Source organism: Rhinatrema bivittatum, chromosome 7 (genome assembly GCF_901001135.1).
Source record: "Rhinatrema bivittatum chromosome 7, aRhiBiv1.1, whole genome shotgun sequence".
Taxonomy (NCBI): domain Eukaryota; kingdom Metazoa; phylum Chordata; class Amphibia; order Gymnophiona; family Rhinatrematidae; genus Rhinatrema; species Rhinatrema bivittatum.
In genome coordinates this window covers 298055323-298072002 of record NC_042621.1, presented here as the reverse complement: position 1 = coordinate 298072002, position 16680 = coordinate 298055323, and the positions used below count along the sequence as shown (strand labels likewise).

The 16680-nt window shown below is 41.8% G+C and overlaps 1 protein-coding gene across 3 annotated transcripts in view; it reads right to left on the bottom strand.

The window, feature by feature from the left end:
* The window catches only part of ATRNL1 (attractin like 1), a 2205421-nt gene that overhangs the window by 1732120 nt on the left and 456621 nt on the right, over positions 1-16680 (bottom strand). For all 3 annotated transcript variants that reach the window (XM_029610472.1, XM_029610473.1, XM_029610474.1), the window contains exon 8: positions 5109-5364. In XM_029610472.1, coding sequence (XP_029466332.1) covers positions 5109-5364 — 256 coding nt within the window. The remainder of the gene's footprint in view (positions 1-5108; positions 5365-16680) is intronic.

Below are 16680 nucleotides of genomic sequence, written 5' to 3'. Positions count from 1 at the left end.
CACCACATGCACAAGCTTAAAAATAAAAACGGTGTCTATTTTTGTTGAGGTACAACATGTATTTGTTTGCCACCCCATTAAAAGATATCAGACACCAGAGTTTATTTAATACATATAAGATTCCCCGATATTGATTTTTGTATATTCATACAAAGACAAACCAATTTGCTCATATCTATTGCATTAACAGTATGTTTATTCTATTTACAAATGTCTCATCTTTAACCACCAAGCACGTTCACCAACAAAATAACATAAGCTACAAATTTTAATGTGCCAATTTATATACAGTATGTTTCTTAGGAACAAACCACATTTTAATTTTAATTTTGGATTATGACAAAGAAATATGTTGAAGAAAGGGAAATATTTAAGCATGACAACCTTTGGTGATGGGAGTCCTGAGGGCAACAATACTTCCCTAATCCATAAACCATCCCTGGAGGTACTTCAATGCAAACATTACAGCTTCTCAAGGATTTACATAATTTAAATGGATGTGTGAAAATCATAGTTAATGTTAGCAAGCAACAGCTGGGAGGCACGAAGCAATTTTGTAACAACATATGGTACAAAATTATCAGTCTCTAACCAAGTACCTATACACAGATTTCTAATGCCAGCACTGCCAGTATTACTGCCAGTATTATGCCATGAAAGGGTAAGAAACTGGAGGTGAAGAAAGTCAAGTTTGCTCACCGTAAACTTTCTCCATAGATAGCAGGATGAATTAGACATCATGTGTGGGTGATGTCATCTGGTGGCATTGAACAGACTTGTCATTCCAAGCTAGTAGAGATTTCTACTGAGCATGTGTGGGAATGCCCATGCAGACGTTGCCTCATGAGCCTCCTCAGTCTATAATCATAGCTAAATCTAGCTGGGTTGTCAACTCTCCAGGGAGCTGAGCGAGTATTCCATAGCTAATTCATATATCTATAGAATACACCTTTTACAGTGAGAAAAAGGGGTTTTTTGGTCAATAAGCAGGTTGAATTAGCCATTATGAATAGGGAGTCCCAAACTGAGGGTTGCAATGATAAATTGTGATTTAGTGATTAGTACATAAGCAACCCAGACCCCACCATAGAGAATATATTATTGCGAGAAAAGGTTAAACAAAACTGCTTGTCAAAATTACTGTCAGTCCTTGAGAGGTTGTTCAGACAATAATGGGATAAAAAGATGTGAACCATGCCCATGTTGCATCTTTGCAAATGTCCTCAAGGGGCACTAATCTAAGATGAGCAACAAACGAAGCTAAAGCTCTGACCTCATGAGCTTTGATAGGGTCTGTGATGTGCAATCCTGCTAAGATGCAATAGCACTGAGTGCATTCTGCTATCCAGGTAAACAATGTACATTTGGCGACTGTGATGCCAAATGTTTAGAGTTGTATGTGACTACCAATTGCAAAGTCTGGCAATGAGGTCGAGTTCTTTTCATATACTAGATAAAGGCTCTTTTCTCCTTCATGGACATGAAGTCTCAGAATAAAGGTAATTAAAATGATGGATTGATTGATAAGGAAAGCAGAGACAAGTGCTAATAGAAATTTTGGGTTAGTGAGAAGAACTACTCATGTGTGGAAGAACTGCATAATGACGAGTAGCATAAGAACATATGAACATAAGAAATTGCCATGCTGGGTCAGACCAAGGGTCCATCAAGTCCAGCATCCTGTTTCCAACAGAGGCCAAACCAGGCCACAAGAACCTGGCAATTACCCAAACACTAAGAAGATCCCATACTACTGATGCAATTAATAGCAGTTGCTATTCCTTAAGTAAACTTGATTAATAGCCGTTAATGGACTTCTCCTCCAAGAACTTATCCAAACCTGTTTTGAACCCAGCTACACTAACTGCACTAACCACATCCTCTGGCAACAAATTCCAGAGCTTTATTGTGCATTGAGTGAAAAAGAATTTTCTCCGATTAGTCTTAAATGTGCTACTTGCTACCTTCATGGAATGCCCCCTAGTCCTTCTATTATTCGAAAGTGTAAATAACAGAGTCACATCTACTCGTTCAAGACCTCTCATGATCTTAAAGACCTCTATCATATCCCCCCTAAGTCATCTCTTCTCCAAGCTGAACAGCCCTAACCTCTTCAGCCTTTCCTCATAGGGGAGCTGTTCCATCCCCTTTATCAATTTGGTTGCCCTTCTCTGTACCTTCTGCATCGCAACTATATCTTTTTTGAGATGTGGTGACCAGAATTGTACACAGTATTTAAGGTGCGGTCTTACCATGGAGCGATATAGAGGCATTATGACATTTTCCGTTTTATTAACCATTCCCTTCCTAATAATTCCTAACATTCTGTTTGCTTTTTTGACGAAAGGACATAGTCTCCTATCACATGACTTTTTAGTTTTCATAGAAGCCTCTCATGAGGGACTTTGTCAAACGCCTTCTGAAAATCCAAATATACTACATCTACCGGTTCACCTTTATCCATATGCTTATTAACCCCTTCAAAAAAATGAAGCATATTTGTTAGGCAAGACTTCCCTTGGGTAAATCCATGTTGACTGTGCTCCATTAAATCATGTCTTTCTATATGCTCTACGATTTTGATCTTGAGAATAGTTTCCACTATTTTTCCCGGCACTGAAGTCAGGCTCACTGATCTATAGCTACCCGGATCACCCCTGGAGCCTTTTTTTTTAAATATTGGGGTTACATTGGCCACCCTCAGTTCGGAACTGGTCGGAAATCAAAACCAGACAACTTGGTCGTAACCCAAGTTGTTCGTAGGTCAAGCCAGTCGAAAATCAAGGGTCCACTATATGTCTGACAAACCTCCAGCCTGTGGCATGACTAAAAGTTATAAAATATACTTGGTTATAGATAATCTGTTCTACTAATCTTCTATAATGTAGTGCTAATAAGTGCAAAAAACTGATGCATAATGGAATCAAGCTATGCAAAGTAGTTATAGTACCAGCAATAATCTGGCAACTGAACACGTAAAAATTAATTCCAATTGCTGAGTGAAGCAAGAGGGTTTTCTTCTTTCTACAGTTTCAACAAAATACTATTCAAAAGATTCACCCAGCTAAAACTGAATTTTAGCCAGGTAAATCTACCAAGTTAATATGGCCCCTCTAACTGGCTAAATGCCTGATTCATCAAGATATTTTCCCATAGGCACAAAATAGGAGAAAATCCTTAGTGAATCAGGTAGTAAAAATTTGGGCAGTTAAAACCGCACACCACATTAATTCAGGTGGATTAAAAAAAAAAAAAAGAGGCTAGGTTGTGGAGACATTCCTGGGGTGGACTTTCAAATTGTTCTAGTCAAAGCAATATTCAGCATTAACCGACTAAATTTAGCCAGGTAATACTGATCGTGCAAATAGAAGGCCAGATCTTCTTTCTCAAATTTTGAGGGGGTAGATTTAGCCCAATATTCAGTTGCACAATTACCCATTTATAAATATCCAGGTAAATTTACCCCATTATAACACCTGCTCTACAAGGTTTTGAAAATCAACCTCTATCTCACCTTTGGAGTTGGGATGCTCCTTCATTCCCACTGTTCCAGAAAACATATTTATCTGTTACATTTATATACCTTCTTCCTCAATATTAGACCCAAAGCAATCTATGGTGTTCGGGTGCTTTGAAAAGGTTTTCCTACAAAGCTCTCCTAACTGCACAATGGAATTGCATTGATCAGACTTGTAAAATTATTCAAGATTGCTGACAAGCCAGAATATGCTACAATGCCACAATGTATGCCAGAAATTAATAAATATGTCAAAGATCAGCCTTAAGTTTCATTCTTGCCTTCTGGGCTCAATTTATAAGAAATCACAAGACTTACAAGGATCCCAGCCCTATTAGAATACACGAGATAAATTTATAATGCCAACCAATTAGGAGTTCTGCAAACTAACAAACTAGCTCACTGGTGTATAAATTAGAGGTGATAATCTATTTAATTTGTGTCAACAATGCTCTGAGAGACTGCTTCTGAATTGCCTTACACTCTTCAGGAATATTCCATATTTTACTTAATACCAACAGCTTAAAAAAAGATCTTTAAGTCTTTATTTTGGTGCCCCTGTTTCGCTTCTTGTGATTACTAAAGCTCAGAGTGGATACCTCCGTTGTCTTTTGGCAAGAATCTCACAGATCAAAGTTAACTCTCTAGAAGGGAAAAGTGCATGGGTAGGGGCGGATCCAGTTGGACCTGAACTGCAGCTGTGCACTTTTGCACATCCCAGCAGCAGTATTCTCTCCTATTTCCATGGTTTTTACTCTTATAGCAGGGGAAAAGGTTTACTTTTACTTTGCTGATCAGAGCTATTTACTTTCCTTTTCTTTTATCCCAAGGGTCTAGTGAATGTCTATAACGGTGGCTACACCTTTGGAACAATAGTGCTGGCAAACCTGTGGTGCACGTATGCAATTTCTATACTCAGTCCTTTCTACCAGCACTCAAGTGGTTAATCTCCCGATGGCAAATAAAGTCTCGCTGGGACAGGCACCCCATGAACCTAGGAATTCTAGATGTCTGCACCTAAGGTAAGAAAGGTTCATTACACTGGACTACAGCATAAGACAGATATAGTTGGAAGGATATTCTAAGTATATCCCTTAAGGAAGCAGTCCACATAAGATTGCTAGTTACACTGTTAGCTTGCTTCCTTTATATATTCCTTGCTTCCTCCCCATTTATTTTTCACCCTGTTAACAGTGTTACTGATCCAAGTTTTTAGGCTTCCTTGTTTAATGTAATGCCTTGTTTGCGCAAATTGCTATGGTTTAATGTAAACCAAATTGATTTGTAACTTGTTACAAGAATATCGGTATATAAGAGTCCTAAATAAATAAAATAAATAAATATATTCATCCTAGTGAGTGGTCAAGCAAGCATGCACACATGCTTATGGAAAGTGGCTCATGTATGTGATTTTGAATATGGGGCCACACATCCAAAGGGAACATAATGGAGATAAAAAAATTATTATGGAAATAGTTAACCCTGTACTCCCAGTGGAATTATTTCTTTAAATTTGTGTTGCTTACATGTAGGATACACATCACCTCATAAAACTGACAGCGGAATAATTCCTCATGAGATGAAAACTTACTGATGTAATATTCCTGTATGCTGCTGATGTAACCATACACTGAAGAGTATCCAAAGATAACAATCATGACAGTCTCTTTGTTCTCCAGCTCTACAATGTGTGCAGAGTGCCCTTCTACCGCATAGTGCTGCCCATGCGCAAGGATCACAGGCACCTTGAGGCTCCAGGACTGATTCGAAAGACTAAACACCCAGAGTTCATCTGTGACATTTCCGCTGCTAGTTTCAACTTTTCCTCCATACATGTAGATTTCTTCCTGTCAGAGCAAGAAATGTAAAGAACAAAAATAAGTCAAGCGAAAGAAAATACAGCTTGATGATCAACTGGCACTAAAGCACATTTCACAATGCTAACCAATACAGGCTTTGTCAAATGCTCTAGTTAGCCTTCTGTTTTCTAATTTAAATGCTAGAACAAGGTCAATCTGGTAGCCCAATGGTTATGCTGTACACAGCTAGGTGGAGAATCACTGGTTCAATTCCCAAACTGGCCTTTTGCACTTCTGATAAAGTTGGAAGAAAGAAGAAAAAGGAGTAACTACAAGTCAAAAACAAATACTAAAATTATAGAAAAGTAAATAGTGTAAGAAGGTTGGATAGTAAGTTTCCTATCCCCAGGGTCCTGGCTTACCATACTTAGGGCTTCCAGCTGCAGACAGAACTGTGGTCAGCTCACCTGCCTCCTTCAGTTAATGGAGGAATGAACAGAGGTCACAGGCCACTCAGCTGCAATTGCCACTCTTAAGAAACCAGTTCAGGATCCACTGCCGGTAATTTTAAGACTGAACCCATAAGCACACAGTATGCAAGTAAGTTTTCTCTGCAGATTCTGCACATACTGTCATTTTGACAATTACCCCAGGAAAACTACTCTGCACATATTTAAACCTAACAATTTATACAGGTAGTTTTCCCAGAGAAAGTTATGTGCAACCTTTTGAAAATGCAAAAGTATGTGCATAGTTCCAAACCCATCCCCAGGCCCAACCCACGGAATGCTACTTGCCACTGTGGGTAAAAGTAGGTGCACAGAGACCTTACATCATACTTCTAATACACATATAGTGCAGAAAATATTGAAAAAACCCAATTCTGAAGGTAAAAGCACTATTTTTCCCTACAGAAAATGTTTTTGAAAATTGCCCTTTATTTGTCCAAGCAGACAGCAGGCGAGTTGGATGAATTTTTACACTGGGGATGTAGAAAACTGTTTTTGATCCATGTATGATAGAAGCCTGCAGCATCCCTGGCTCTAGCAGCTATGCCTGACAGCTACTTTCAGCCAACTGAGCAATATGGTAATTGTAAGCTTAGCAAGAAAGTTTTAAATAATTACCCCAAGAAGCTCTAATTTGAAAAGCTTCTCCCATTGTGTGTCAAATGGCAAAATCTTCTGAACATAAAAACTAAGGATTGGTAGAGGTGGGATCTGCACTATGGTCTCCAGGTTCCACAGCTCTGTATTCAGATTACTAAACTACACTATCAGCCATAGAACATGGGGAGATTAGTTGGTAATAAACCACATTAGCTATGTCAACCTAAGGCTACACCATGAAAACAGTTTAGTGTTTCTGATGCTAATCTATATCTATCAAAGGAGAACTATTTCTCTAAATATATTTCTGTAGTATTTACTCCATCCTCATTACAAGTGTACTTGGAACCTGGAAACTAGTGGCAAACCTTAGCAGCCTCTCAAATGCAGCAAACTGTTACATAAATGAGAAATTGCAGTATCATCAGTTTTACAACAATGTATCTTTTCCATTATCATCATTCCTTCGTGTGTGGTTCAGCTTGAGAGGTAGATGACTGAAATAGCCACCAGCAAAGGGAGCAGCAACAAGAATTTATTTATTTAACAGCATTTGTAAATCGGTTTACATGCTGAAGCAATCGCCCAAAGTGAAACAGAGAATATAACAGCAAAGTCAATGAAGTCCATCAAATCTGCTCAGTTTCATTCCTGCTGTAATGACATAGACCTCCAAGTTGCTTGGGGAGGATAAACAGGGCAGTAGTAAAAACAGGTAGAGAAGCAATAGGTAAAACAAATGGGAGGCAGCCTGGGAGCTGAACTCATGCTGGAGACATATATGCTCAATCACCCAGAAGAGTAAGAGCCAAAAAGAGAGAAGGAAAAGCATCCCACTCCCAAGAACAGCAGGCAAGGCCAAACATGAAGGAACAGCAAGACTAACACATTTCCAAATAGAAATGAAGGGGAGGGGTGGAAGGGGGAAGTTCTCCCACATGGGCTGTGGAATGGCTTGGCCATGCTTCATAACTAACGATTAAAAGAGAAGGGGCAATATCCTCCAGGTGGGCAAGGGAAGAACGATGGCCTCAGCTAAAAACAATATAGATAGTAATGCTTATATGGCGGACAGCTGAGAGATAGCCATAGCTACAAGCAAATGAACAGAGTGAGTGGTCCAAATGGTCCTTATCTGCTAACATCTATTATATTATTTTGTTCTAATTAAATTCATCAATACAGCTCATAATGGCTTGATCACAACAGAGGTTCTGTCTGAACTTCTCTTCTTTTAATGACCCCCTACTGTAAATATGCCACTCTAGTAAGTGTCACAACAAGGACCAACACAAGAACAAGATCACAAGGAATTGTTCTCCAATCAACATGTACTTAGTTCTATGCGGAACCAACTAAGTACCTACATAATCTCTTCATGCTTGTTTTCTCTTAGCTCTGCTCCTCCCATCTGTTAAACATCACAACCCTTCTCAGAGAGACAGATCATTGAACTAATGCAGCCCAAGAAAAGCATAAAGATCTTTCCAAAGACAGACAAAGAGCACAAAACAATAATGCCAATGAGAGTGAGAAAACCCATTAAATGGGTAGCAATCTGAACACTCAATACACCACAGTAACACCAATACACCACAGTAACACTCAATACACCACAGGATGGCAGAAAAAGACCAAAATGGTCCATCTAGTCTACCCAACAAGCTTCCCAAGGCAATCACTGCTGCTCCGTGCAGGATACCCCCAAGTTTCTCTTAAGGGTAGTAACTGCCACTCCATGCCACTTAAGCTTTTTTTATTTATTCCTATCATCTAACCTTTTAGGGATCCACAGTGTTTATCCCATGCCTCTTTGAAATCCTTCACAGTTTTAGTCTTCACCACTTTCTCCAGAAGGACATTCCAGGCATCCACCACCCTCTCAGTGAAGAGCAAGTTTGCTTACCGTAAACGGTGTTTTCCGTAGATAGCAGATGAATTGGCCATGCTGTCTGGGTACATCTTCCGTGCCACTAGGTGACGGAGCTCTCTAAGTCTAGCAAAGTCTTTCAGCTAGGTGCTCCCCTCTTATATCTTCTCTGATCCACCTCAGGCTCCTCAGTCAGTAATAAAGCAAGTGCAGTGTATGCTGGAACTGTCCGGGGAGGAGGGTGGGTCAGCATGGCTAACTCATCTGCTATCTACGGAAAACACCATTTACGGTAAGCAAACTTGCACTTTTCACGTAGATAAGCAGCTGAATTAGCCATGCTGTCTGGGAGTCCCCAGCTGATGTATTGCGCATGAAAGAGTTAATTAAAGTGTAGCTCAATACCAAAGTTCATGGTGGACAAGTCCTAAGAAGGCTGTATGTGAGAGGAACGTGTGCTCTTCTGTAAGATAGTCCGGCCCATTATTGCGGCATACTTTGCCTGTTTATCCAAGGAGTATTGAGCTGTGAACGTGTGTAGCGACGACCATGTTGCCGCTTTACATATGTCTATGATCGGAACATCATGTAGATGAGCCATCGAGGCTGCTAGTGCATGTACTTGGTGTGCTTTCGGAGCTGTAGGTAGAGTCTGCGAGCGTTGCTGGTAGCAGAATCGAATGCAATTGGAAATCCAGATGGATAGAGTTCTTTTCATTACTGGACATCCTTGTACGTTTGGATTGAAGGAAAGAAAATGTTGAGATGGTCTGGTTGGTGAATGGTGCACTGCTTATAGTAGGCAAGCGCACGCTTGCAGTCCAAAGTGTGGAGCTTTTTCTCATTATCATTTGCATGAGGTTGAAAAATAGGTAAGGTTATGGTTTGGCTGATGTGGAAACTGGAAAACACCTTTGGTTGGAATTTGGGGTGAGTTCGCAAATTCACCTTGTCATGGTAAAATTGAAGATAAGGGAGGTAGTGGACTAAGGCCTGTAAATTCACTAACCCTTCGTGCAGAAGTTAAAGTTACTAGAAAGAGTACTTTCCATGACAAGTATTGGAGATGACAAGTGTCTAATGGTTCAAAGGGTGGAAGCATTAGTTGTTCAATGACAATATTAATGTCCCACGGTACCGGTGGTTTCTGTAAAGGCGGACGTAGGCGTAAGACACCCTTCATGAATCTGGATACTAGTTCATGACATGAGATGGGTTTCCATTGAGAGGTTTGTGGTAAGCTGCTATAGCGCTTAAATGGACTCGAACTGATGTCGCAATGCCTCTCGTATAGAGCAAATGGAGGAAGGATAAAAGTTGTTCAGGTGAACAAGATAAAGTGTCAAGACCTCTGGCAGCATAGCGGTTCCATTTCCTATTGTAATTAAGTCCTGTGGACTGTTTCCTGGAATATATCCTGACGATCAGGTGAAATGTTTAGGTGTTGGTATACGATCCGTTCAATCTCCACGCCGTGAGGTGTAGGGACGAGTGATGCTGGTGAAGAAGAGATCCCTTGTCCTGGGTGAGTAGATGGGGGCTGCCTCCCAGGGGTATGGGGTCGCAAATTGATAGGTGCAATAGGTAGCTGAACCAGGGTTGTCTTGGCCATGCTGGGGTGCTATTAGAATTAAATCCGCTCGGACTTCCATGCATCTATGGATCGTGCAGGATATGAGCTGAATCGGAGGGAACACATGAAGGAGATCGTGCGATCAACTCACTAGAAAAGCGTCCAGAGCAAGTCAATGAGGGCTCGGGTAGACTGAACAAAAGGCTTCCAGTTTCCTGTTGCTCTCTGTTGCAAAGAAGTCTATAGTAGGGAGACCCCATACGGAGAAGATTTGTTGAACTATTTCTTGGTCTAGTTCCCATTCGTGGGGATGAAAAATTCTGCTGAGCTTGTCCACTCTGGAGTTTTGGATGCCAGGCAGATAAGTTGCTTGAAGAGAAATGCATCTCTGATGAGCCCATTCCAGGATCAGGACAATTTCTTTGCAAAGGTTCCATGAACCAGACCCTCCTTCCTTGTTTATGTAGAACATTTTTACCTTGTTGTCTGTGTGAATCATTACAATCTTCCCTTGTAAAGTTTCTTCAAAGGCTTGAAGGGCGTTCTTCACTGCTTTGAGTTCTAGATGGTTTATGTGTTGTGTCCTTTCATACGCAGTCCATAGATCTTGAGTCGTTAACTGATTCAGATGAGCTCCCCAACCCTTGGGGACGCATCTGTGGTGAGCATTATCTGATGACGAAGGGGTCGTAGGGGCGAGCCAGTCTGTGGAGAAAACCACCACAGGTGGTCTCTTTTCATATTGTCTGTCAAGATAATTGGAGTAGAGAGTAGAGAGTAATAATTGGAGTAGAATGAACTCGTTTTGATCTTAAGCTGAATTTGTTTACTACTAAGCCTAATAACATGTTATGTTTTTACACCCCTTGTCAACCCCTTTATCCCTATAACCTATTTTGTAAACCGTTATGATGGCGTTATTTTGACGTTTCCGAATTACAGTATATAAAACTCGTTAAATAAATAAAAAAAAATAGAGAGTGGAAGAAGGAATTGGATCCATTGTGACTTTAGGTCCCATTGCATTCGATGTATGTGTAGGCATGTGTGAGGGACAACATATATGGCTGCTGCCATGTGTCACAGAACAGTTAGTATCAGGTGAGCTGTCGCGTATGTGCGGTGCAGTAGATCTGTAGCCAGAGAGGAGGGGGCTAGAGCTCTTGGATGAGGGAGGAAAGCTTTGTCCTGAATTGTGTCTATGAAGGCACCTATGAATTGCAGAGTCTGAGTGGGCTCCAGGTTCGACTTTTCGTAATTTATGAGACCTAGGTTGTTGAGGCAAGAGATCGCGAGGAGAAGATTGGATCTCGGTAGGTCTCGATTGGGTACTAGAAGCCAATCGTCCAGATAAGGGGATATTTGCACCCCCTAACGATGAAGGTGCGCCACCGCCACTGCGAGACATTTGGTAAAAACTCTGGGGGCAGAAGAATGGCCAAAAGGAAGGACCTTGTATTGAAAGTGCTGGTTGTCCACTTGGAAGCATAGGTACCACCAGGAACTGGGGTGCATCGGGATACGTGTATACGCATCCTTCAGATCTAGCGAACACATCCAATCCCCTGACTGAAGATAGGGAAGGATGGATTTGAGCGAAGTCATTTTGAATTTCTCCCTGTACAGATGTTTGTTGAGGGATCGCAGATCCAAGATTGGATGCAGACCTCCCAATTTCTTGTGAATTAGGAAATATTGGGAATAGAATCCCTGACGGAATCCTTCGGAAGGTAATTTCTGAATGCAATTGTTGTGCAGAAGCATTTGAAGTTCTTTCAACAGAAGTTCTTTGTGAGATGTTAATTGCTTCTGTGGAACCCAATGAGGAAGGGTCAGGAGGCAGGAAAAGTGAAGGGTATAATGCTGGCGTATGAAAGTAAGGACCCACTGATCCGTGGTTATTTGATTCCAGGCTGGTAGATACTTGGTTAATGTGCCTCCCACAGGAGAAGGTTGTGACGGTGGCGAAGGTAGGTTCAAAAACTGGATTGAGGCTTTGCAGGTGGAGGATCTGCCTGTCGTTGTGGTGGACGGGCAGCCCTTGCACGTTGACGTGGTGCTTGAGATTGATACGGAGGTTGGCGAGGCTGCTGGTAGGTTTGAGGTTTATAGTATGAAAAGGGCTTAAAAGATTTAAATGGGCCCTTCTGTAGGTTGTCGAGGACGTATAAGGACGTCTCAAGGTCGATGGCATGTGAGGAGTTGTCAAGGAAAGGACAGCCATCTTTTGTTCCTTGAGCTTAGCTACCGTTTCGGTAAATTTGTCTCCAAACAAATTTTCAGGACGACAGGGTAGATTGGCCAATTTTTCATGGACATCGTCCCGTATGGCGCTGGATCACAACCATGCCAAGTGCCTCGCTGCAACCGCGTTTGCTGAAGATTTTGAGGAAATATCAAATCCCTCATAAATTGATCGTAATAAGTGACGAAGACCTTCTTCGATATTATGATATCGACATCCAGTGAAGTTTGTTGAATGGCCAATTTCAGTGCCTGCAAATTCTCAAACAGGTATTGGGTTATGTAGAATTGATGGTTCTGGATGCATGCATTCAACATCGCGGACTGGAAGTCCAGTGACTTTTGGTCCCGGTGTGGTGGGGTATTAGCATGAATTCTTGATTTTCTGGCTTTTGCATTGCGGATTCAATTACCACAGAATGAGGAGGTAGTTAAACTGACGTATGAAAGGAGGAATCTTTCATCCGGTATTTTAAGTCAATTTTCCTTGATGAAGGAGGACTAGTCAGTGGCGTGTCCCAGGATTTTTCCATCAGAGATGTTAATACCGGGTGCTGTGGGAGGGCCACAGGTTCTATAGGAGCGTCAAAAATCTTAAATATGCCAAGCATTTCTTGGCGGGGATCAGGAAGTCGACGCGTTTCTATGTTCAAGAGTTGTCCGACTTTTTCAATAAATTGCGAATACGACAGGTCTTCTGGAGGTGAAGTCGGGTCTGGGGGAACCTCTGCCCATAGATGAGGTATCCATATCTGTTAAGTTGTGTGTCGGAGATGGTGGTTGAGTGAAAGGAACCTTTGGTGCTGGTCCTGGAATGACTGGCTCCACTGCAGGTTGTGGTGCATCTGCAGGTAATGAAGGCGGAAGTTGAGATTGTTCTACTGACTGTAAAAATTGAGACAGGATGGTTGTGATTTGGTTCATGGCCTGCGTAGCCAAGCCTGAAGTGGAAGGCATCAGCTCAGGTTGAGGTGGAGTGGGTCAAAGCCCCTCTTGTGGTGGCCGCCGTTTCTGTGGAGGCGGTTTCAGTGGTAGAAGTGGTGGAATATCTAAAGGTTGTTCTGGAGCCAGAGGCACTTCCGATGGAAGGGAAGTAGAAGTCATCTCTTCCAGTGAAGAAGGAGCAGTGAAAGGTGAATGAAATATCCTTGTCCAGATCTCCCATTGAAGATAGCGACGCTTCCGAGGCCTCTTATGAACGGAATGGTGCTTTTTGTGTTGACAGAGAGGTGTCTGCGTCGGTTGTGCACAGACGTGCATCGTCTGCGTTGGTGAGTTGAGGGTGCGTTGCAGTGGTGCTCCTGCGTCGTTGCGTCAAATGCTTCGACGATGCGCCAGCATGATAAAGCTTCGGCGCAGAATCCTCTTTGTGCCGGTGCGCCGATGCATCAATCACTTGGCCTTGCTTCGATGAGTCGACGCTTCGAAGCAGTTTCAACGCGTCTGTCCTCAGGGAATGGATGTGTCGGTGAGACTTGCGGCCGCGATGCCACCGACGCATCGCCCACTCCGAGCTCCGATCCCAGTCGGGGGAGCAACTGCGGGTGTCCTGATGAAGGAGGGTCAACAGAGAAGCCCTCCTCGATGAGGGGGTGGCTCTTTTTCTCTTTGGGCCTGGGGAGGATCGCACCGAGGCCTCAGAAGGGGCATAAGAACCTGAAGCAGTTAGTTGTAGGTCCTGCATTTTTGCAGCCCACTGATGCTGGGTGCATGGGGACATGCGTCCGCAGTCTGCACAATTTAACTGGTCATGGGATGGTCCCAGACAGATATAGCATAGTCTGTGGCCATCCGTGGCCGACAATTTTGCTGCAGGAGCAAAATTTAAAGCCAGGACATGGCATTCTTTGTTTGCTGAAGATTTTCTGACCAAACCTTTAAGTTTAACTAGATTTTCTTTCACAATAGTTCTCTCACAGGAGAGCAGAGCTCCGCGTGCCAACTGCTGCGCGGAAAAAAAACTGACTGAGGAGCCTGAGGTGGATCAGAGAAGATATAAGAGAGAGCACCTAGCTGAAAGACTTTGCTAGGCTTAGAGAGCTCTGCTGCCTAGTGGCACGGAAGACATACCCAGACAGCATGGCTAATTCAGCTGCTTATCTATGTGAAAAGAAATATTTCCTGACATTGGTTCTAAGTCTTCCTCCCTGGAGTTTCAAATCATGACCCCTAGTGTATTTGATTTAAAAGAACAGAAAAACAAAAGTGGCCTTTCATACTGAATCCATATTTGATAATAGACAGTATTTTAATATAGAAGCATGGCCCTGCAGCAGTAAAAGCTAACAGAATACACATGCTAGTTTGAGGAGCCTGTGAAAACAAAGAGGCAGAGTCAAACCTTTTCTTTTCTAGGGGAGAAATTTGCAAATACTACCAGTATAAATGGAGGGATTTTACAATCTGAAAAATCTACGTCATGTAGAACTCTAAAATAGTTTAACTAGAAACCATTATGAAACTTGTACACTAAAACTTGTGCAAACAATTTCTTAGCTGTACTTCCTAAAAAATGTTAATATGCACACTGAAATGCCAATTAACATGCAATTCATTTATATAAGACCATAAATATTAGAAAAGAAAAATTGCAGAGGACAGGAGCTGTGCAACAATTTCTGCATACAATCAATTTACCTCAATTTACAGCTTATCACGTATCGTTTCTATCATGTATAACACTTAAAAACATATGATATACATTAAGTAACACACATGAAATATATAAAACTATATACATTTTATTTGCAAGGTTTAAAAAAATGGATAGAACTCTAGACTGCTTTGCTGTAGTCTTTTCTTCACAGTTGTTAAATGAGATGTGGCTAGCTTCCTCTCAGATCCCATAGTTGCTGCTGCTGCTCTGGTGGGTGTGGTAGGAGGGCCCCTGCTGTTTCAGATGGAGTAGTAGCATGTCATAAGAATGTGAGAGAAAAAGATAAAATAAGAAAAACAGAACTTAAACCCTTCTTTAAACTTTACTATAAAAGAAGAGTCCTTATCTTAACCATGGATACAAAGGCAAAAAAGACAGATGAAAGGAGTGGGCCAGATATGAAACAGTAACACCAGGAGAGTCAGAAATCAGAACATATGACAGAAACAAAAATATAACCCATCACATCTGACTGCATTGCAAAGTAGGAAAGGAAAGTATGTTTTGCAATCACAAACACATGATTACGTAAAACCCCAATGGACAGCATCAATCTACAATGCCTTCCCAGTAAGACACATGTAATGCCCTCTTACCTTGTTCTTTGTGCAGCCAGGACAGTAATGATTTGCTGCTTCTAAAACCTCTGCAGCTCGTCTCGACATGGCTGCCTCAGCCTGTCATTGCATCATGGGATTTCACTATACGTCACAATTCATGACTGAGCCAATAAAACACAGGGAAGAATTCGACCAATGTCCAGGTTTTCGGCAGTCAGTTAGGAAGAGATAGATCAGGCAGCAGATCTGTGACTATTCCGAAACAGGCCTGCTGTTTTTGCAGGGATTTCTACAGAGAATAGCCCAGTTCAAGTGGGAGTGGAAGATGAGAAAATGGCTTGGGATGAGACCAGCTGTAACTCACTGGGAGTTACAGCACATTGCTTTGACAGCTGCTGTCAGGCACATGCAGTCTGTGACAGGAGTGCTGCTTGCTGCAGCCAATGACACCGAAGATAAAGGTCTCTTGGAGCAGAGTTCAGAATACTATCTCGCAGCCCTTGGGAGTGTGCGTACACTTCTCAAACACCCACTGGGGAATAGTTACTTTTGCACTGGGATCTTGTATAAATTTATGAGTTTGTGGATTTTATAGTTATAAAATCACTGATCTTGTCCGCTCTTGATTACTGCAATGTTCCTTTTCTGGGTCTCCCTAAATTCATATTTGAAATCTTTACAATTAATACAAAATTTGGCCACCTGTCTTGTTTATGGTTCAGCATCACAGGAATATATCTCTGTTTTTGCCATGCGTTCCCTCCCTCCTCCCTAGACCGTTATCTACAGGACATAATAACCCACTTTACCTCTCGCTTGGCTACAAAGACACTGAAGAGGAGAGGGAACCACGCGGGAACACCACCACGCAGACGCACAGAGTCAAAGCTCTGTTACTAGCTGAGGAGACTCCACCTACTTCGGGTCGCGACGCTTCCCAGACAGAATGGCTAATTCAGCCCTGCTATCAACGGGAAAAATCTTTTTCAAAAAGGCATTTCCTCCTTAAATTCTTTCCCAATTATTTGAAGGGTAGGCCTCTGAGACTCCCAATGTCTGTATGAGATTTAGTCATTTTTGTCATTGTGATTAGTATGCTTTGTTACTGGATTTCTGTCTATTCATGATTATGTATGTATTGTTATCGACCAAGCTTTATGGATTGGTGGAATATAAATTATTTTACATAAATAAATAAATTTTACTGCTGTGATATTCATCACCACCCAGAAAAGTAGTTAATTATTTGTATCTGCCTTTGGATTACAGTTTGAACCCAAGTCCTGTGTTTTCCTAAATTTATCTTAGAGGGCCCAGTGACTGGTATAGTGATGTACCGTCAACAGTTATAG